At 34.5% G+C, this 23,364-nt stretch overlaps 1 protein-coding gene across 1 annotated transcript in view; it reads left to right on the top strand.

Moving 5' to 3' along the window:
* LOC115874315 (potassium voltage-gated channel protein Shaw) overlaps positions 1-23,364 on the top strand; it is a 98,354-nt gene that overhangs the window by 14,266 nt on the left and 60,724 nt on the right. The window contains exon 3 of the mRNA XM_030889421.1: positions 3,012-3,206. Coding sequence (XP_030745281.1) covers positions 3,012-3,206 — 195 coding nt within the window. The remainder of the gene's footprint in view (positions 1-3,011; positions 3,207-23,364) is intronic.

Genomic DNA, 23,364 nt, shown 5'->3' with positions numbered 1-23,364 from the left:
ATCTTTATTCATTCATTGGCGTTTACAAACAGATATATACACTTCTGCAACTCTTAAGGCCAGTTAGGAAAAAACAACATAGAAAAGAAAAAGTACTTAACGAGAAATTTAATCGAGATTTTTAAATTATATCTAAAAATCCAAAAATTCCTTTACGGAAAAAATACATTATTCAGTACGAATATTCCAAGTTTTTATAATTATAATTATTATGATTCAAATTTGGCGCAAATTTACAAATCTTATTAAAAAAATTAATGCCTAAGTATGACTATAAATTCTGACGCCCCAGCCAGACTTGAGTATGGTAAATGTTAATCTCGATGTTAATCAATGGCCAATCTAGTCTCATATGAGAATTGTAGAATGTTGAGGAAGGGGGTTAATCACCGCGACCTTACAGATTTATTTATAGGAGAATAATAATCACTATTTATTTAAAATTTATTTATATTATACAGGGTGAGTTTTCTACGATGTTCTCTATGGGTATCTCAAAAACTACTGGAGATAAAGAGTCGGTTAAATGAGGAAAGAATTGCAGTTTTGTGGGGTCATAAATATGTGCCTTTTTTTAAATTTCATGGCTTACTAGATATTTCGAAAAAAAAACAGATTTTGACTATTTTAAAAATTGTCCATATTTTCATTATAATTCACTCGTATTTTAGACAAAAAGTTTTCAAATAAAAGTTATAAATAATCACATTCCTAATGAGTTTGCATGTTTTCTCCGATTTTTTCTAAGGCCTGTCATTTTTCACATATGTCACAAACATATGTTTTTTTTAATGGAAACCATAGATGGCCATGACTTCATAAAAGCGCCATTTTTAAGCTTTTCAGCGATATAAGCTATAATATGTTTTTTTTTTTCGAAAAATTACTGAGTTATAGCCAATTCTTATCATTTTTAAATAACTTCACTTAGTTAGCAATAGAAACAAGTTCAATCGTCGTTGCTCTCAGAAATCTAAAACTGTAACATCCAAACTTTGTAAATTAAAATAAACAAAAATTGTAAATATGAATTTTTCACATGAAGAAAAGCGTGTAGGATTATTGGTTCAACTTTTCTTGGCCATACATTTGACATTGACCGGTAAATGTTACTTACGTTTTTTAGAGAACGGTTTTCAAGACATGTTAAAAAGTTAAATAATTTAGATACTCGCGCATCAATAGAGATGTTCCAACATGACTTTCATTATGACATACTTTCCTCACCCCCATAATGAAAGAAATGTTAAAAATTCTTTATATCATAATTATGCAAACTCAGGGATAGGAAGAGGTGGAGCAATTGCATGGGCCTCCTCGATCACCTGATCATTTTAGATTTTTTATGCGGTATGGTTAACAACAAGGTTTACAAAAGAACGTATGAATTAAGAGAGGCACTCGAAGAGGTAGTACGGGAAAAGTTTAATTAAGTCGACCGCTGGTTCTGTGATAATTGCTAGTAATTTAGTTTTAAAAAGATGCATTTATGTATTCAAAACAATGGCGGATTTTTTGAACATTTTCTAAAATAACTTACAGTGTATGTAGTGATATTATTTTTCTAAGTTTTAGTTTATGCAATGTAAATTGTTTAACCGTTTAATAATATATTCTGTCTTTTTATAGGTTATAAATCATAACAGAATAAGAATACAATGCCAACTAAGTGAAATTAGTCAAGAAAGAAATTGGCTATAACTCGTAACTTTTCGAAAAAAAACATTATAGTATATAGTAAATGGCGCTTTTTGTGAAGTTATGGCCAACTAAGGCTTCCATTTAAAAAAACATATATTTGTGTCATAATATATCAAAATGACAGGCTTTAGAAAAAATTGGAGAAAACAAACTCATTGGGGATGTGATAATCTACAACTTTTATCTGAAATTAGGTTATAATAAAATTAGGGACAATTTTTAAAATAGCCGAAGTCTGTTTTTTTTTCGAAATATCTAGTAAGCAATGAACTTTTTTAAAAATCTGAAAGGCGCATATTTATCTATCTATATCTATCTATCTAAATCTGAAAGGCGCCCCACAAAACTGCAGTTCTTTCCCAATTTAATTGACTCTCTATCTCCAGTAGTTTCCGAGATACCCATAGAGTAACAACGTAGAAACCCCATACCCATCGAGTAACATCGAGAGAACATCGTAGAAAACTTACCCTGTATATATTACGTACATGGTTGGGAAGTGACATTATGTTACGAATTTTAAATAATTATTTACAGTGATGATTTTTTTACTATTTTGCGTTTGTCATTACTGACATAAACATTATTGAAGGATATTTATTGGCAAACAAAAGGAATCTCACAGAAGCAAGAAATATGCATACCGACATATCGATCAAAAAAGAACTCAAGAGTCAATCTATCATAAGCTGCTATTTTTCTGCTAAAACAAATAATCTTAAATCAATATACGAAAACCCATCATTCACGTTCTGTTTACGTGGCTAAATCGACGTGCATTTTTTATTTGTTTTCCACTAAGAGAAAAGTTAAACTTATTTTACCTGTCATATATCGTCAATCATGAAACGTACGAAATTGATAAGAAAAAAATACAAGGAAATTTTCAGAATTTCAGAAGTTCTCTTCCAACGCGATCGTTTACAAATTTTACGATTACAACTAAAGAGAAAAGTTGCCCTAACTCGAATGTTTTTAGTTTAGCGGTTGTTTTATAATGTTTGAACTTTCCCCGCTAATAATACTGCGCTTTATAAATTGCTTTTCAAAGTTTTTCGAGTTTTCCATTTAACTAGGAACCCACTCCGACACGCTTTATCTAATGCTGTGCAAGTTATATTTCTAAAATAGACCTTTAGATAATCACTTAAACCGATACAAACAGAAATAGCTTTGTGGTTTTTATGCGTCTGCGAACTATCGATTCTCAATTTAGTTAACTCCGATCATTATCGACAACTTAAATGAAACTTTACTTGCGCCCATCCGTTTGGAAAGTTTTTCTCATATACGTTTCTGTCTATTTGCAGCACAGGGACACCCAAGAAACATTAGCTGTCTTAGATAGGTTAGATTTAGATACGGAAAAACCGAGCGACGAAGAAATAGCTAGGAAGTTTGGTTTTGAAGACGACTACTTCAAAGGGACGTTGTCGTGGTGGCAGCACACCAAACCGAAACTGTGGTCGTTGTTCGACGAGCCTTATTCGTCCACGGCGGCAAAAGTAAGTAACGCCTTTCAAAGTTATTTTAAGTAGGCACATGTGACACAAGCATAAATCGATTTGTGACATATACGAGTATTTATATCATAAATGTCAATTGGTCAATAAATAGAGTACTTCGTCAGGATTTTCATGAATCTACAACAACTTTTGATTTTTAAATGGCACCTTCGGTATTGTTTTACTTTATTCGATAGAAAATGACACTCTGAATAGAATGACATATCATGTCAGCTTTTGACATTTTCGCTTAAAACAAAATTGTATTTTAAATTTCAATCTTCGCTTTTTAGATCCTATATACTACAATTTACGTGTAAAGCCGCGTACAGACGTTAGCGTGAATAAGCTGTGCACGTATGTTTATTTGTGTGATCACCTCATGCCAGTGTAGTCCATCATCTTCCTACAAATTTTCACTAGCAAAGTTTTGTTGTATAGGGTATCATAGAAGCTGTAAAATTGACTAAAGCAACTCCTCTTATGTTTTTCTGTCCAAAACTCTCCTCTATTAATTCCGTTAGTGTTATTACCTACTTTTCCTATATTTACATAATTTTTCGGGTTATGAGGCACAACATTCTTAAATATAGTGGTTTATTTAAGTTTGTTTTGGAGTTAAATAAAACAAAGGGAATTTATGAATGACTTGAGAGGGAGGTAACGAGGATCAAAATAGTGCTTTATAATGTTTCCAATAGGCACATTTGGTCTTCCGGTATGCGTTTTAACATACTTTGCGGTTCTACGGCACCATGTATAAATAGAGGGGGCTGACTGGTTAGCAAAAAAAACTTACCCCAGAGACTAACCAACGCTAAACAAATGTAAATTAGTAAAAACCAAACCAACCCCACCAAATGACTAACCTAACCAACGCAATTAACTCCACAAAGTAACCAACTTAACCAACGCAACAAACACCACCAAAAAGAGTGAAACCAACGCAATTAAATCACTATACAGCTATTTTTAAAAAATAAAAACAGCTGTAAAAAATGTTTTAATCCGGCGTGAGGTTTGAACCACGTTTCAACCGACACCGGAAAACCGGTTTCAATCGGTACAGAAAAAGAGATTCGTGATAATATGAAAATCAAAAAACCTATATAAAACGATTTCGGTATCGGTTTATGCGCAAAGCGGATTGTGTTCTCTACCCTAGGTACCGTGAGATCGAAAAAAAATCTGCGTCAGGTATGGCTGTGAAATGAAGAGCGCTGTCATTTTATATGTAAATTTATATGGAGAATGTAATTGATGTTCATTTCCAAGCCAGACGCTGTTTTTTTTGTCAATCTATAGACACACAATATATATTATCAATCGTATAATACGGTCAGGAGCATGCACTATTATTCATTTTGATGTATGTTTAAGGCATTGCTAGTCTAGTTTGATCTAGTATCTAGCCTTCTTTTTTAATACACCTAAAATTCAAGTAAAGCACCTTACTCATGGATCACTAATGTATATTTATTTATTTATTTATTTTATTTATTTATCGTATGGCAAGCACATCGTTTAACAGATATTACAAAATAATACACGTAAAATATAAACAATACAATAAGATATAAAATATATAAATATAAAAAGAACACGGTGTATCACAAACAAAATACGCGCAACAGGAGACAAATACAGTGAGATTAAATACAAATGTCAAGATTACGTATATAGTCTATTGCAGCGTCATCAGCAGTCAGGAAATCGGAGTAGTTTCCACCGTAAGCTCTTATCTCGCACTCCTCCACTATGTGGCGTACGGTTTGTCTGTCGGCTCCACAGTCGCATCTGGGTGATGGTATCTTACCCCATCTGTGAAGAGAGTCTGCACATCTTCCGTGGTTCGTGCGTATTCTGTTGAGGGATGACCATGTTTTGCAAGGCAGCTGGTACCCAGGCGGTTTTTTGGTGATGCAGGGGAGAGCTTGACAGTGCTCAGGACATGCCTCTCGCCATTGTTCTTTCCAGGACTCTACTAGACTAAAGCCCATGTTATGTAATTCCTTGGTTGTTTTTATTGTTGGGTCAACTCCAAGTCAGGTATGTCATGATGTATAGGGAGCTGGGGGTTGTTGTTTGCCTTCCTGTACTCCCTGAGGAGAGCATTGCCCGACGCAGATGCGCAGGTGGAATATGACTCAGGATAGGCAGAAAATGTGTTGGGGTTGTTCTTATAGTCCCGCTGACAATTCGCATCGTGTTATTTAGCTGCACGTCGACTTTCTTCGTATGAGCGCTATTCATCCAGACCGGGGCGCAGCATTCTGCTGTTGAGTAAACCAGTCCAAGAGCTGATGTATGGAGCGTGTCAGCCGAGGATCCCCAGGTAGTACCACACAACTTGTGAAGGATATTGTTCCTCGTCTTTAATTTGGCTGCAGTGTTTTTCAGATGCCGCTTATAGGTGAGCGTTCTGTCCAATGTGACTCCAAGATACTTTGGATACTCGTTATGTTGGAGTCGATTTCCTTCGAAACGGACGTCAAGTCGTCTGCCTGCCGATTTATTACAGAGATGGAAGCATGTCGCTTTGGTTTTTGTAGGGTTTGGTTGCAGTCTCCATTTACGGAAATATGTACTTAAGGTCACCAAGTCAGACGGCAAAGTTGCCTCCATTACCTCAAAGTTCTTATGCTGCGTCGCCAAGACCCAATCGTCTGCATATCCAAACTTCCTGGAGGATGTGTGAGGCATATCAGCGATATACAAGCTGAACAGCAATGGGGTCAGGACGGAGCCCTGTGGTAAACCGTTATTTAGGATCCTTTGGGCACTTGTTTGTTCTCCCATTACCATCCGGAATGTTCTGTCAGCGAGCATGTTATCTATAAGTCGGAGAGTTCTCAAAAAAGGGATTGTTTGGCCGAGTTTGTATAGTAAGCCATGTCTCCAGACAGTGTCGTAGGCTGCAGACAAATTTATAAAAATAGCTACAGTTTTAAGTTTTCTTTGATAGCCAGCTTCTCTGTATGTTGTTAGTGCCATAACCTGATCTGTGCAGCTGCGCGCAGGGCGGAACCCGGCCTGTTCTATGGGAACTGTTTCCATTATTTTGGTGGCGATGCGGTTATACAGAAGTCTTTCTAAGAGCTTATAGATTGAGCTCAGCAATGCCACTGGGCGATAGCTTTTCGGTTCATCGCTCGGCTTTCCTGGCTTCAATAGGGCGATGATTTTTGAGCGTTTCATTTGTTGAGGTATTATGCTGTGTGTTATGATATCTGTGAAGAATTTTGCTAACCAGCTTCTTGCATATTTTCCACAGTGCAGTAGGAACTCTGGGTGGATTCCGTCATATCCAGGTGCCTTTCCCGGTTTTACGTCCTTGAGAGTAATGGTTATTGCGTCTAACGAGAATGGCCGGGAAAATTCCGTTTGGTCGTCACAAGTAGATTTTAGCGCTGTGAGCATGCGCCTAATCTGAGCTGTGTGAGCTCTATCTCTCGGAGCTTTCGAGGTTGACAATATATGGGAGGCTATCTTGTTTGGAGGTATTGATGTGTCTTTGTGGGCGCTCTTGTTGCCGTCACTTAGTTTTCTTAAAAGACACCATGCTTTTCTACTAGAAGTCTTGAAGTCCAATGCCTGAACGGTTTCCACCCATCGTCCTCGACGGGCCGCGTTAAGACTGTGTAGCAACCCGTCGGCAATTTCCTGGTCGTTGCTAGCGAGAAATGCCTGGTATTGGGTTTCGCATTGCTCGTCCCATCCTGGGATATATTGTTTGCGGTATCCTCTGGGTATGGCCTTCTTTGCGGAGCTTACGACCGCCGCTACAAATCTCGTGTATGAATCTGCTCTAGGAGGGATCCACCTCAGGCACTTATCCAGACTATTAGAGAACATTTCCCAGTTTGCTCTCTGAAAATTCCACCGTGGTCGAGGGAAAGATATTACCAAGGGTATAGTTATTCCAATCTCTATTAATTAATATAAATAATATTAAAGCAGGTCGGTGTTGGCTATGTGGAAAGTCTGGTAGGATTTTACGAGATGTTCTTGGTGGTATGTTATCTTTGTCTGTGGTCACGAAGCAAAGATCCGGATTATACCCACGTTTCCAGGCCGCCGAAAAAAAGGAATCTCTATCCTTTGCGTCAAATACAAGGTACATCCGCCCAATCTACAAGTGCCTCGCCATTTTCATCGTTATCTCTGTATTTCAGTCAAATCACCTACATAGATGAACATCATCCATCTGGATGTTGCAATGGTAGTAGAACTTGTGGTGGCCATGGGACTGCCGGAGGTTTGTACAGGGTGGGTCAAATTCGACGCGTTTAAATGGAAACACCCTTTTCTATAGGAGATAGACAAAAACTAATATCGGTGTCTGGAGCTCAATTTTTGTCAAAAACATGATGGTGAAAACCGCATATCGATATCTGGTACCGTTTCGGAGTTACGGGGTGTTTTTCAAAAATATGCATTTTTAACAAATCGCTGTAACTTTTTTGCTATGGAAAATTTTGTATTTTTATGAAAACATTTCCAAAGCACCTTTTTACGTAGAATTTAATGGTTTAAGTATAATTTTTTTAAAATTAATAATTTAAGATTTATCAACAGAAAATTTGATTTTTTATATGGGACACGCTGTATATTTTTAATTTATTGAAAAGAATTTAAAATTACCTTTCCAAAAATATAACACACTTGATATTTTGCTCGATTCCTCTTCGAGATATAGAGTATATAAAAATTCGCCCGCTTTAAATAAGTAGGCTTTGAACGGCACCGGTTGTAATGCAAAAAAATTTTAGCTGTGAGCATCAATTAAAACAAAAATAATATTTGCTATGAGATATGCAGAATTTTATAACAATTTAAAATATATTTAACCAACATCAACACATTTAAACTGTCTAATAACAATAAAAATAAATAGCAAACCAAGACATGAGATTTTGCTACATACAGATGTTCGACATATCGACCGTCTTCTGTTATGGACAGACGGGGCAGTTTTTGAACATTTCTCGCGGAATTCATTAACTCAGTGGGGGTGAAAGATACCCTCTCATAACTGTTAAGTATTTATAATTCTTGTCTAGATTATACGGAAGAATATTGAACCTTTATTCTACCGCAAATATATCCATAGGATTAGATCCATGGGCACTAAGTCAGGCGGCCTTGACGGCAACGGCTGGGATCTTGGTTAGCTATTCAATTATTCTTGAAATTGGCTGCAAAAATTTGCTGATAACTTTAGCGTTCAGAGGCGGTGCGTCGTCTTGCTGGAAAAATATGTTTTCGAGTTCCATTAAGAGCATATCATCAATAAGGGGTCCAAAGCCTACTAGTTAAAAGTGGCGAACTTTTAAAAACTCTGTATTTCGAAAGGGATTATAACAAAATATCAAGTCTGCTATATTTTTGGAAAGGTAATTTTAAATTTTTTTCAGTTAATTAAAAATATACAGGGTGTCCCAAATTAAAAATCTATTTTTCTGTTGATAACTCTTAAACTATTAATTTTAAAAAAATTATACTTAAACCATTAAATTCTACGTAAAAAGGTGTTTTGGAAATGTTTTCATAGAAATACAACATTTACCATAGCAAAAAAGTTACAGCGATTTGTTAAAAATGCACATTTTTGAAAAATACCCCGTAACTCCGAAACGGTAACAGATATTAATGTGCGGTTTTCACCATCATGTTTTTGATGAAAATTGAGCTCCAGACACCGATATTAGTTTTCGTCTATCTCCTATAGAAAAGGGTGTTTCCATTTAAAAGCGTCGAATTTGACCCACCCTGTACGTGTTATTTATGGTATAATCTCCTATTTGGATCACCACCTCATGTATGTTGTTGGAAGATATTGAGTGCAAGTGAACATTTTCGATATTGGAGCTCACATAAGTTGCCACGCCATAAGCGTGGTGGTATGTGGCCCAGACTAGATCGTAGCCACATATCTTACCCCTCTTCGTAAGCTGCTCCTCATTCTCCGTATGTGTCTCCTGAATGGCAACGACGTCGATGTCGTTTTCGGTCAGGATCTTCTGCAGGACGTCACATTTGGCCCTGCTTATTCCTTCCACATTTAATTGACAAATCCTGATACAGGGTCCAAGATTCCTTGTCAACTGGCCGTGAGAACGGCCATTTCGTGTCGTCTGTGTCATCGAGGAGTGATGTGCCTTTGATAGCCAGGAGATCGTTCTGATTGTCTGGCTGCCAGTTAGTGCTAGTTCAATTAGTTCACGTTTTACAACGCTATCCAGGGTGCACCACGGGGAGGCGAACCAGCTTTACACCCCACTAATGTATGTATACTATAAATTAAAAAGTCTGTAAAACTCATGTCCATATTCAATAGCGTTTACGCTATTATTCAAAATATGTAAAATAGCATCTTATTTCCGCTCAATTTATATCTCCATGAAGCTTTCAGTACTTTTTACATTTTTTATAAAAAAGAGAATGTTGGACAAGAAATCAAGAATATGCCGGAAATGTCAGCATAAACAATGCGGATCTTAAGTTAGATCAATAACGTTACAACGGTAATAGATATATTTATGATATATTCCGAGAAATCTAATTTATCCCTCAAAATACCGTATTTGCTTAACGTTACAGGCACGAGAACTTTCTATTTACATTTTTTTATTGGGTATCATGAGGTATATGTTCACTGGCACAATAACCAAAACTTTTATTTCGGTCTTTCCGATATTCCGGTTTATCCGGTCTTCCGGTCCAGCTCATATACCGATTCAGTATCGGTCCCACCGATCTAATCGTTGGAACTGGTATACCGGTTGTAAGACCGGTACTTTGTGGTACCGGATACCGCACCGGTTCAGCTTCTTGGTACCGGAAATCTTAGGACCGACCATCCTTAATTTCCAAGATATTGGTGCCATTCGGTTTCTATCATATGGCATGTATAATATAATGTAATTTTCAAACAGTAGCAAATTTTTTGCTTTCAATATCATTCAAGAAATGCCTTAATCATGATTTTATTTTTTAAACAGAATGAGAGACGAGAATTTCAACTATTTGCGAATTGCGAAACTAATTGCGAATAAACCAAATAACGCAATGGATATATCGTGTGGAGTACCGCAAGGCTCTGTCCTACAACATTTATTATGACGAGGTACTTCGACTAGAGATGCCACTGAATGTATTACTTGTTGGCTATGCTGACGATTTGGCAATTGTGGTAACCGCAGACTCAGAGGCAGTTATAGTAACGACAGCAAATACTAATATACATAGGATTGTAGAATGTATGAGGAACTTAAAACTAAAAATAGCACCAGAAAAAACAGAGGCGGTGATAATGTCTAATAAAAGAGTAATGCGTCAAATCTCCATTAACGTCCTTGAAACCGAAATATTTACAAAGCCGGAAATAAAATACCTGGGGGTGTTTATGGATCAAGGGGCTTTTATGAAGAAACACATAATCAACACATGCGTAAAAGCTGAAAAATCTGCGAAGGCTTTAAGTTGGTTAATGCCGAATCTAAATGGACCATCATCAGTGAAGCGACAAATGCTAAGTGTGGTAACACATTCAATTATGTTATATGCAGCACCAATATTGTATGAAGTCCTAAAGGTATTTATTTTATTCCTGGCTATAAAAATATGTTGTGCTTTTCGTAGGGTGTCTACAGAGAGTCTACTAGTGACTGCAGGCGTGAGAGTCTACTAGTGAAGGCAGGGGAGAGGAGTCGCACATATAAAGCTGAGCGAAGTGTAAAAATATTAGAAAAGCATCGCACCCTAGATATTTGGCAATAAAGATGGAAACGAGTAGTGTTGGAAATTGGACAAGAAGACTGACCCCAGATATACGACCTTGGGTTAAGAGAAGGCACGGAAACATGAATTTCTTCTTAACACAATTGATAAGCGGCCATGGCTGTTTCATGTCACACCATTACAGGTTTAAAATAGGAGAATCACTAAGCTGTTACTATTGCGAAAACACACAAGATGATGTAGAGATGTACTTTCTTCTTGTGTCCCCGTTGGATAGGAGAGCGAAGGAAACTGGAGTAAGAAGTGGGATTGAAATTAGACCCGGACAATATAATAGAACAAATGTTAAAGTCAAGAGTTGTATGGAATTCTGTATCCGATATGGCAAAAAGATATTAGCAACAAAAGAGGCAGACCTGAAGAGAAGAGAGAAGGATTAAATAGAAGACAGAGCTGCATGCTGAAGTAATACTTACCGGTAGTTCCAACATATAGTGAAGAAAAGGATGGAATTTTTTAGTGGGTGGAAATTCCACACTATCTGTCATGAACATCCGATAGATGTCTTTAAAAGATATTTCCTCTCCTCAAAAATAAATATCCACATATAATAAATATTTGAAAGTGCATCGAACACAAAATTCTATCATTACATAGCAATAAACATTATGAAATCAACTGATAACCGTTAAGTTATTACTCAAACTTCTAATTTCTAAAAAAAATCGGCATGTATAAATAATTTATAAACAAGAGTGCGTTTTATGCAATAACCATCGAGATTGTGGACAACGACAAATTCTCATTTTCCGGTCCAAATTTATATTCAATTTGTGCACGCTTATAACCTATACAGCCACGGTTTTAGCTAATCAAAAACTCGTTTCCGAAAAAAGTCCTATGTTTTTGGAGTACGAATGGCAGTATTTTTAAATATAAAATTGTGTTCGTAAACATATTGAAGTAGTTCAAATATTAAATACAATTGAAATTAAAGAATTACTTGTTTAAACATTTCACTTGTTTTGAATATTATTTATACAGGATGACAAAGAGTAAACTGCTAAAAGATTTGAAATACATAATTTGAGGCAGAGGCGCCAGCTTTTATAAAACCTCGTGGGTGCTTATCAGACATGGGTGAATGTAACAAATTTCCAGATTGTTACATTTATTGTATTTAGTACACTTCTTGCACAATATAGTATTTTTCTAATTCTGTTATGTATTATTACTTTTGTATTCAATTGAGTACAATTTGAGTTATGGAGAAATAAAACTGTTTAGTGCAGATACCAATTTAAATGCTAATAAAATTCAATTAAAGCACGCTATTGCCAAGGTAAATATTGCAGAGAATTTCGAAAAAAAATGTACTCTGTTATCTTTGGAAAAGTTAGCAGCGAAGGGAGGAATGTTAAAATGTTTCCTTTAATCGCAATCACAAAAACAAATAGAGGTTATTTAAATACTAATTAAGTGCCCCATTGCTAAAATGAAAGCTGCAGCGAATTTTAAAAAAACGTCCATGCTGCTACTTTTACGAAAAGATTTACGGAATGCTATTATCTAAACATTTATTTTAATTTTGTTTAGGTTTTAAATATTAAAAACACTTAAAACTCATTTGGTTTTCTTTTATAGGCTATTATCTGAGTAGATCCAAAATTTTAGATATGGAATACAATGAAACAGGTACCGAGTTGTACTATTTCTGATATTATTGTCACTCATTATATGAATTTTTTTCATTATATGTGATTTTATAGGAATATTTGGATGCAATAACAATATATCAGAAAGCATTCGATCAAGTACCACACGCAAAATTTGTAGACCAAGTTAAATATAGTAAGATACATAGTACAATATATATCCTTATTGCAATTATAGACCAGATATTGAAGAGGTACGACCTAGGAGCTGGTAAGGAATAGACCTTCTTTCTTAGCAGAAAGAATAGATGACCTGTAACGTTTAGTAGAAAGAAGAGGCTAATAGTAAAACTAAAAAATATAAACTGCCCTATGCGTGTGTGCGCGATTTGTTCTGATGTTAGCTTTCTAGGTAGGTCTTCTCGACCTATTAGAAGATGCTCCTCATGATGTTCCTCACGCACAAGATGCATTTAAGTACATCATAATATTTTCTGATGGTGAATTCCTACATATTATAGAGTACCGCTATTTGTTGATCCACTACTTTTGGAGTCTATATGACGGATATCGGTGCCACATTGGCATAAATTTATCAAAAGTGGCTTGGAATTGATTGGAATATTTCGTTATTCCAACATGCATGACGGCATGACGAGCTATAAATTTGGCTTTATTATTTGAACATCAGTAAGATGGAAATGAAAATTGGTCGTTTACATCAAAACGAATTGTGGAGTCCTTTATCGCTTCAAAGACGCCCTTTGAAAGTCCACCCTCTTTCTTGGAACGATCGAGGTACTCGAGTTCAATCTAGGTTCTTCAACATTTATTTTAACGAAATGAATATTGGGCTGGAGTACTGTTTCGTATGAGTCACGATTTGGAATTTATCCTGATTCGATATTAATTTGTGTGTTTGGAGAGGCCTTGGTAATTTAAATTGTCTTCGAAATGTTTAGGAGGGGTATTCTTATAGAAATATGAACAGTAATGGTTTGGGGAGGCATCAGCATCGGTAAAAAATCTAACCTTATTCTTCTGGGGGATTTTCTAACTGGTAGTAGTATATTGACCACATACTGGAACCTGTTATCATTTAAAACTAAAATAATTTCGGACTTCCATTGTCTTGATTTAGTTTGCTTACACAACTTTTCGGTCAGAAGTATCACTGACCGTTATCAAGTGTGAACTGATAATGATCAGTGAGTAGCACATTCAAAGTACTGTTAACTGTCATTTCATATGCTGCATCCATGGATCCCAACTATTTATACAGGGTCCAGCAATAATGCGTCGGGCATCTGTAGCTCCTAGAATAAAAAACTTGGAAATTTTGTTTTAAGTGTAAGCCTAAAGTATGTACGTGTATGTATTTCAGGAAAATATTTTCCTGAAAACTTCTATAGGGTGGCTCAAAAAAGTGTGAGTGGATCGGGATGATTTTTTTAAATGCAACACCCAGTATATTATTGCGTTTTTAGCTTCCATTAAGATCACTTTACATAATCCTAAGATATGAGTAAACATTTTTCGATAGTTTCAGAGATATTAAAAAATGAATAAAAAATATATATTTTTCGGCTTTTCTCAAAAAAAAATATTAAAAATACAAGAACTGTATTAGGTAATTAATCAAAATCAAATACTATATTAGGTATTTACTTTAGATGATCTAAACTTACTTTGCTATAAATATCGCAATCTTAAATCATACAAAATGAATGATATAAAGGGTGTCCCAGGCTGAGCGTGCATTAGAAGTTTCTAAAGAACTACAACATCTAGCTCGGAGATTTTTAGCACATCATCGTTTTACAACGAGATTATCAATTAAAAATATTTTCAATATGGTGGCACTTCCGGAAATGCCGGAAGTTGACAACAGCTTTCTTAAATAAATGCCTTTGTTGTCAAAAAATTTGACAATTTGTAGACAAAGGTAAAATAAACAAACAAAGTAAACAAACAAGGTACACAAACAATCAAACAAAAGATAATAAAAAAATTATACAAATAAAACATAAAACATTATACAAATAATATTGTCAGTCTTATTGTTTAAAATAAACATTTATATAAATGTTTACAATGTCAAAGAATAAAAAAAAATAAAAATAATATTCAAAAATATTTAGTTAGTTTATAGTAAAAATATCAATGACCTCTAAATAAATTTATTTCGGTGTCATTGGTAAATATAGCAATAGCAAACATTAGACCAGTGTTTACAAGATCAAATTCGATTTTCAAAATATAATTCATTCGCGGCGTAAAAAGCCTTGTCTAGTAAATAAGAGCTCAATGCTTTGCGAAATGAAGAACATGATGTTATGGATTTGATTTCAAACGGCAGGTGCATTTTTTTCGAGTAGTATAATATTGAACTTTTAACTCACTCTGGGCGTGGGGTAGGTAGATAAAGATCTTGCTCCGCGTTCCTGAGTGGATAAGTGTGAGATGGCCTTTCTTGAGAAGCTGATACATGCTTACGTATTAGGCAAACGGATTCAAATATAAATAAGGAAGAAAGAGTTAATATTTTGAATTTTTTAAAAAAGTCCTGGCAATGAGTTCTGCTGTTTAGTCCCAGTGAATATCGAACAGCTCTCTTCTGGAGCTTGAAAATGTGGTCAAATTGAGTCGCACAACACGTAACACAGAATGGAAGGGCATACCTGAGGTGCGACTCAAAAAGTGCATAATAAACTGTTCTAGCCACTGACAAGTTAAGCGGCTTAGTAACAGATCCTAACGCAAAACAGGCAGAGCTCAATTTTTTCGACAAAGTTTCGATATGTATGTCCCATTTCAGAGAATTGTCCACAATAAGCCCCAAGAACTTTACAGATTCTACGACGTCAATGGTGGTATTGTTAAGTACAAAAGGCTGCAGCGAGTTTTTATACGACAAAGCTTTAGTTTTAGAAATGTTGAGACTCAGGAGGATCGAATCGCACCAAGATTTAATGGTGATTAAGTCATTTGATATAATCCTATGAAGTGCCGTGACGTCCTTGTTGCTCCAAGTGAAGCTAGTGTCGTCGGCAAAAAGATATATTTTGCCACTGATGTTTATGTTAGCAATGTCGTTAATAAAAAGAAGAAACAAAATGGGGCCTAGCACTGAGCCCTGTGGTACTCCACATTCTATTGGCTTGCTAGAAGATAACGTGGTATCCACCCTCACAAGTTGACTTCTGTTGCTCAGATACGACTTAAACCATTCGAGAGATGTTCCCCTGAACCCATAGTACTGCAGTTTATTAATTAGGATCTTATGATTAACACAGTCAAACGTCTTAGAAAAATCACAGAAAATTGTTGCTGTAGAATGATGGTTATTTAGGCTGGAGTAAACTTTATTAAGGAGGGAAAACATAGCGTCATTTGTGGACTTGTTGCTTAGAAATCCACACTGATGTTCAGTAAATATTTTGTACTAAAACAGAAAAGATACAAGCCTTCCTTTAACCAACCTTTCTATGATCTTAGATAGCGTTGGAAGGAGTGCAATTGGGCGATAGTTAGAGGCTTCATCGTTGTCTCCTCCTTTATGCAGAGGAATGATTATTACCGTCTTAAGACATTTTGGAAAAATACCATTTTGGAATGACATGTTTATTAAAGTTGTTAGGTGATTCAGAGTGCTTTCTGGCAGATTCGAAAACATTTTTAAAGTTAGCCCGTCGGTCCCAGAAGAGGATTTATTTTTGATGGTATTAATTGTACTGCGAAGCTCTTCTAATACTACGAGCGAAAAAAAGAAACTGTGTAAATTTACATTATCATTAGTACTCATTATTACTAATCATCATTATTACTAATACCATATATGTCCTTCTCATGATCCACTTTCATTTAAATATGAAAGTGGATCATGAGAAGGACATATATGGTATTAGTTAAGTTTTTCACTACATTTACAAAGTAATCGTTAAGGTTCTCAGGTGAGGTAGAGATATTGCTAGATGAAGAAGCTTTGTTTCTCAATTCATTCATAATAGACCATGTTTCTTTAGCAACATTACCAGAATTGACTATTCTCCTATTATAATAAAGGTCCTTAGCGGCTCTTATAGTCTTATGATAAATTTTTCTGTATAGTTTTACGTAATTGTGGAAGAAGACACTGTCTGAGAATTTTTTCAAGTGAGATAATGAACGCATGTTTTTAAAAGATATGCGTAGACCTTTAGTGGTCCAAGGCTTATTATGCTTATTTTTGATAGGCCTAAGAGGAAAGGATTTGAACGCTAGACTGGTTAATGTTTTCACGGAAATAGAAAATTCGGTGTCGACATCATAAGAGCGAGTATCCCAGTTGGTTGTTTTACATAAGTGGCTGAACTTTTGAGTATTGTTTTCTGAAAAAATACGGCATAATTTACGAGGGGCATTTTTGATTTTGGACTTTATCGAAAATTCAGTTAAAACTGCTTCATGATCAGAGAGACCCGAGCTAAAGACGTTGCAGGCGATGGAGTTAGGATCAAAAGATGACACAACATAGTCATCAGTACTAGATCTAGTATTGGATATTCTGGTAGATGAGCCCACATGCATGGCTATTCCAAAAGAGTCAAAAATGGACTGAAGAAACTCCTGAGCAGCACATACACTAAGAAAGTTAATATTACGATCACCACACAAAATTAATTTGCTTTTTAAGGGCAGGGACTCAAGCAAGCTTAGTAGATTATGACAGAATAATTGCACGTCAGAGTCAGGTGTTCTATAAATACAAATAATGTAAAGGTCATAAGCATTATGGTGAACAATGGAAAATTCGAATACTTTTTCAGATAACAAATCATTGTACCTAGTTACCTCGGAAAAGTCGTTGTTGAATGAGAAAAATTTGTTCTATTAAATCTGGCCACTGTGGTATAATTTTTAACAAACACAGGCTCATCAAAATTTAACCAGTGCTCAGTTATGGCAATGATATCTGGAAATTCAAGTTTTTCTAGTAAAAGATATAATTCATCTGTTTTATGTCTTAAGGACTGAATATTAATAAGGAATAGACCAAGCTTGCTATCGCTTAATTTTTCAGAGGGTGCTTGATCCTCTGTTCGCGTCAATTCAACTAAAAATTTTTACTCTTATTTGGGGAGCCACTGGAATAATATTTGCCATTTTTTTTAATATTGCCATGACTTTTTATTTTAAATGGGTGCCCCCATTTTTTATTACATACTTAAATACTCTGTAAAATTTTATGAATTTTGATATTAAACACTCTGTATCTAACATTTATCGTTTTTGAGGAAAAAAATATTTAAAATTTTTGAACGAAAAATAAACTGCCTGTCAAGAATATGTGTATAGCCTAAACTAATTGTTAGAGTGCGATATAATAATGGCGGTAGCTGTCATGGAATTGAGCGATTAAAAAATTATCATAAATAATTTTTTTCAAATGGAAAATGCTTTTCAATTCGTTACTTTTTGACTATACTACATGTTCCTATACCTAAAATAAATCGTTTTTAAGTTATTTAAAATTTAGTTTTAAAGCGTCTATTTTTCCAGATTTTAACCAGTAGCTTATAACTTTAAACGACAAGTGATGTAAAACAATAGATCTGGCCAATGTGGCCATGTCATATTGTGACGCTTTGAGCTGTTTTTTTGTTCAATAATACGGAATATTATTAAAAATATCAACTATTAGATATCCTAAAGGACGAAAATATGAGATATATTTTTTATAAATACACTTTTTAAACTATTAAGGCAGGCAGTATTCATAATATAGGAAATTCAAATAAATCGTTCTCTGGCAGTAATTTCAAATAAATCGTTCTTTTACAGAGAATTTAAGTATGTAATAAAAATGGGAGCACTCATTTAAAATAAGAAGTTTGCTGTCAACTTCCGGTATTTTCGGAAGTGCCGCCATATTAAAAATATTTTCAATCGATAGATCTCGTTGTAAAATAATGATGTAAAATAAAGAAAATCTCCGATCTAGATATTGTGGTTCTCTAGAAACTTCTAATGCACGCTCAGCCTGGGACACTCTGTATTCTACTATGGCTTTTTGGTCAATTTTTCTTCATTCATCTGTGTGATTTTTAGAATTTGTAAGATTATATTTTTTCTTAAATTTTCATAATTTTTTTCATATTTCTCTGATTCGGTAATAATGACGAACATCTAATCACTTTATTAAAAACACTTAATTTAAATATATACACAAATTAGTTAATAATGCCAATAAATTATAAATATATTGGACATTGTGCCACAATATACAGAAATGGAAATATAAAATGTATATTTTGTAAAATACACCTGCTAAAACGAATTTTTCTAACCAACAAAAACCCTATTGTTATGGATTTCTGTTTCAGTGACAAAACATCTAGCATATTAGTCCAGATTACAAAGGCACTATTAATAAAAAGCGAAAATATATCTTTTAATATGATAAGAACTATTTAGCATAAGAAATATGTACCAGAAAGAAAATATATAACGTAGGAAACATTAAAGTGTGATGGTGGCCGACACATTCATAACTATCGATCCGGAATGACTTCGACAAAAGAAAGGCACCGAGAAAATGTTTTAAATTAAAATAGGCTCACGCTATTCGCTCGTTGAGACCTCGTTTGCACATAGACGTTCCTAAGGGAAGAATAGATGGAGGGAAGAACCTAATTAGACCTCAGTCTTAATTTTCGTAGTAGCTAAATGGTTTAAGTAAAACGGAGATATAATTTACTTACTCAATATTTAAATCTGTATATTTAGTTATATTTTAATATTAAATTAATAACTGCTTTAAATATTGTAAAAAATAACTTAGGTATAGCAAAAAATTATACAATAAACTATAATATATTAAAACACTAATTAGATAGATTGCTTCATCAATAGCAGCGGTCGCGCTTTATTTTTTACATGAAAGGTCACGCGCGGACCCTTGAGTCCTGCATTCAACATTTCCAAAGCACCTTTTTACGTAGAATTTAATGGTTTAAGTATATTTTTTTAATTAATAATTTAATGGTTATCAACAGAAATAACAGAAAATATTTTTTATTTGGAACACCCTGTATATATTTCATTAACCGAAAAAGACCTAAAATTACCTTTCCAAAAATATAGCACACTTAATATTTTGTTCTAGTCCCGTTCTAAATACAGAATTTTTACAAGTTAGCCACTTTTAACTAGTAGGCTTTGGACCCTTTATCGATGATCTGCCCCTAATGGAACTCGAAAACATATTTTTCTAGCAAGACGAGGAACCGCGTCAGAATGCTGAAAATATCAGCAAATTTCTGCAGCCAATTTCGGGAATACTTGAATAGTCGCCGAGGTCGCCGGACTTAGCGCCTATGGATTTTTATCTTTGCGGAAGAATAAAGGTTTATATTTTTAAATTGCCCATATAATCTACACAAGAATTAGAAGTACTTAGAGGTTATACGAGGGTATCTTTTACCCTTCACTGAGTCAATGAATACCGCGAGAAATGTTCAAAAACGGTACCGTCTGTCCATAACAGAAGATGGTCGGTATGTCAAACACCTGTAGCAAAATCTCATGTCTTGGTTTGCTATTTATTTTTATTATTATTAGATATAGTTTAAATGTGTTAATGTTGTTAAATATAGTTTAAATTGTTATAAAATTCTGCATCATTGCAAATATTATTTTCGTTTTAATTGCTGCTCACAGCTAGAATTTCTTTGCATTACAGCCGGCGTTGTTCAAAGCCTACTTATTCAAAGGCGGCGAATCTATAAAAACTCTATATCTCGAAGAAGAATCGAGCAAAATATCAAGTATGCTATATTTTTGGAAAGGTAATTTTAAATTTCTTTCAATAAATTAAAAATATACAGGGTGATAAAAAATCAAATTCTTTGTTGATAATTCTTATTAATTTTAAAATAATTATACATAAATCATTAAATTCTACGTAAAAGGTTGCTTTGGAAATGTTTTTACAAAAATACAAAAATTTCCATAGCAAAAAAGTTACATCGATTTGTTAAAAATGGACATTTTTGAAACACCCCGTAACTCTAAAACAGTAACAGATCTATCGATGTGTGGTTTTCACCGTCATGTTTTTTGATAAAAATTGAGCTCCACACACCGATATCATAGTTTTCGTTTATCTGCTATAGAAAAGGGTGTTTCACTTTAAAAGCGTCCAATTTGACCCACCCTGTACACAAGAGTAACGGGTAGGTCTGTTTTTCCACCTCTCCAAACCACCATCTCAATTCTCTGCCGATCATCTGGTAATACGTATTCAGTTCTTCAGAATTTGAAATTTATTTTGCTGCATCAGAATTTATTTCGGGCCCTTGCCTTTCTATAATATCCTCTCCTTCTTTGTCATCGTCATGTTCGGTAGTTAATTCGTCATCTTCGTTCGAACAGTCTTGCATAAGCTGTTGCATTCGTTCTTGCCTTATTTGAGTCTAAAAATAATACTTATTTAATAAAAAAAAATGTCGATTATTCACTTCTTTTATCACAATTTACTCATTTTCGATTAAAACAAATCAGTAAAACAAGTTACCTTGTTTGACATTATAAAATTATTGATGTAAAAAGAGTATCATAAACGGTCGCGCGCCATAAACGGTCGAGTAACATTCCGCATATGAGTATAAAAAGACACTAACTACACTAAACGATGTGCAAACGTACATTTCTCATAAAATATACAGATAGAAGAAGATACTTGTCGGGGCAGCATCTGATATTTCCAGATTTTCGAAATATCGGGAAAAGTAGGTAACTGCGGACTGTGAGTTTGCACGCGACCTCCGAAGGTTTAAGAAATTAATTCGTTGTCTGTGTGCTATGAGTGTGGTTGAGTGCTATTTTTCGTAGTAATACAGAAATATGCAATCCAAAATTGTAGTGTTATATGACAGTATTGTAAAGTCTCGCCTCCAGTCTTGTAAGTCTCTTGTGACTTCCAAGATAACTACCTTCTCTTTAATCTATATTAAATATCTTAATTTTAATATTAATGTAATAAGTACTATTTCAATAACAAAGTTAATACAAACGACATCAAAATATAAAAAAAAAACTTGTAAACGTTTACAAAAATACAGACAGCTGGACCAATTTTATACCGGTAAAACACAAAATTAATCCAAATTTACACTTTAGTTTACACTGGAGCTTTTTCATTTAATGCCATATTTAACACAAAGGCTGATATAGGTATAAATATTATTTTCTTCTAGGCCTTCTTTTTTATTCCCGTATCCAGATCAGATTAGAGTAAATTATACTCTGTAATCTGAAATGTTTCTTTTTCTATAAAAGTGTGAAGTTTTAACATGAACCAACCTCGAAGATTAAAATAAAATATATATTTTAACTGGTAAGAAACATTCCATAATTGTGAAAAACTAAAAAAGGGGTATGATGACTTGAAAGCAGAAAACTGGTTGAAAGACGGTTAGAAGCAAGTTCAACTTTGGATTGCATGAATTAGTGGCCCTAATATATTGGACCTTAATATTAGCACAGATTAGCATTGGTTATGAATAAGATAGATATACAATAATCGGATGCTTCGGGGCTCTGTTCACCAGAGGGCGAGGGAATTTTCGCAGTTTCCATATTCCCTTACGCTACAATTTTGTATTTTTAGAAAAAAGGGATTTCTCACTCTCTTTCTAGTAGGACTAGTAATAGTTTCATGATTTGGTATAATTTTGACCTACGTAGTACGTACACTAACGGGTTAGCTTTATCTTTCTTCCAATTGTTTATGTAGAAAAAAAAATCTGGGCTGAACACTTAAATCAGAGTCATGACAATATTTCCAACAATTCATTTACCACCAAAAGAATAATTCTACTGCATAATTAAGGAAATAGTAACGATAAACAATCGAACACATTTTCAATAAAAAAAAGATCGCATTCGCGCACAAACTGTTGTCAGCTGTTATTCAAAAGATCACTTAACCCCACACAATACTTCAAAATCTCAAAATAAAAGGGAAATTCAGAAATCCCTGGACCAATATTGATTTTCCAGGCATATATTGCATTCATAGAGCCAAAACTACAGTGTAACTAGCAAAAATAGTAGGACTAGTAAGTACTGTAATCTATTGTAGAAACAAAAATAGAATTAACTAATTTTATTATTAGGAAGACTCCTTCACTAGTGGGTAGTGGAGGTTCAATATGTGCTATATAAAGGAATCAAACAATTCCTTGAATACTAACATTAACTCTATCTAATTAAAGCGAACCTGTAAAACAAGTTTTAAGCTATATAAAAGAACTAACATGACTTAACAATAATAAACATGGCCAACAACATAACCACTCAGTAAATTTATTGAAGAACTTGCTTAATGTATTGCAGTTCATCAGAAGAGATGTATACAGGCGGTTTAAGTCTAAAATGAATAAACGTCTAGATCTGATAATTCATAAATATTATGACAGATCATCTTAAATAATGTGCTACTCTCTTGTTGTAGCAGTGAGAATGAATTTATATTTTCAGTTTAGATTATATTTAAAATAGTCCCTATTGTCCCTAATGCCAAGACTCAATGTATGGTATACGTCGATCTACTCCAAAGCACCAGAATTCACAAGATTCTCTCAAAAGAACCAGTGAATGAGCTAGGGACGATACAGCACCCCGACGGTAATTTCACAGAGTCCAGGAAAGAAACGTTAAAGATTTTGGCCCAAAAACACTTCCCAGGCTGCCTGATTCTAGGTGATGAAGAACGA

Source organism: Sitophilus oryzae, unplaced genomic scaffold, assembly GCF_002938485.1.
Source record: "Sitophilus oryzae breed Bouriz unplaced genomic scaffold, Soryzae_2.0 scaffold_1274_pilon_pilon, whole genome shotgun sequence".
Classification (NCBI taxonomy): Eukaryota; Metazoa; Arthropoda; class Insecta; order Coleoptera; family Curculionidae; genus Sitophilus; species Sitophilus oryzae.
This window is presented reverse-complemented; position numbering and strand designations above follow the sequence as displayed.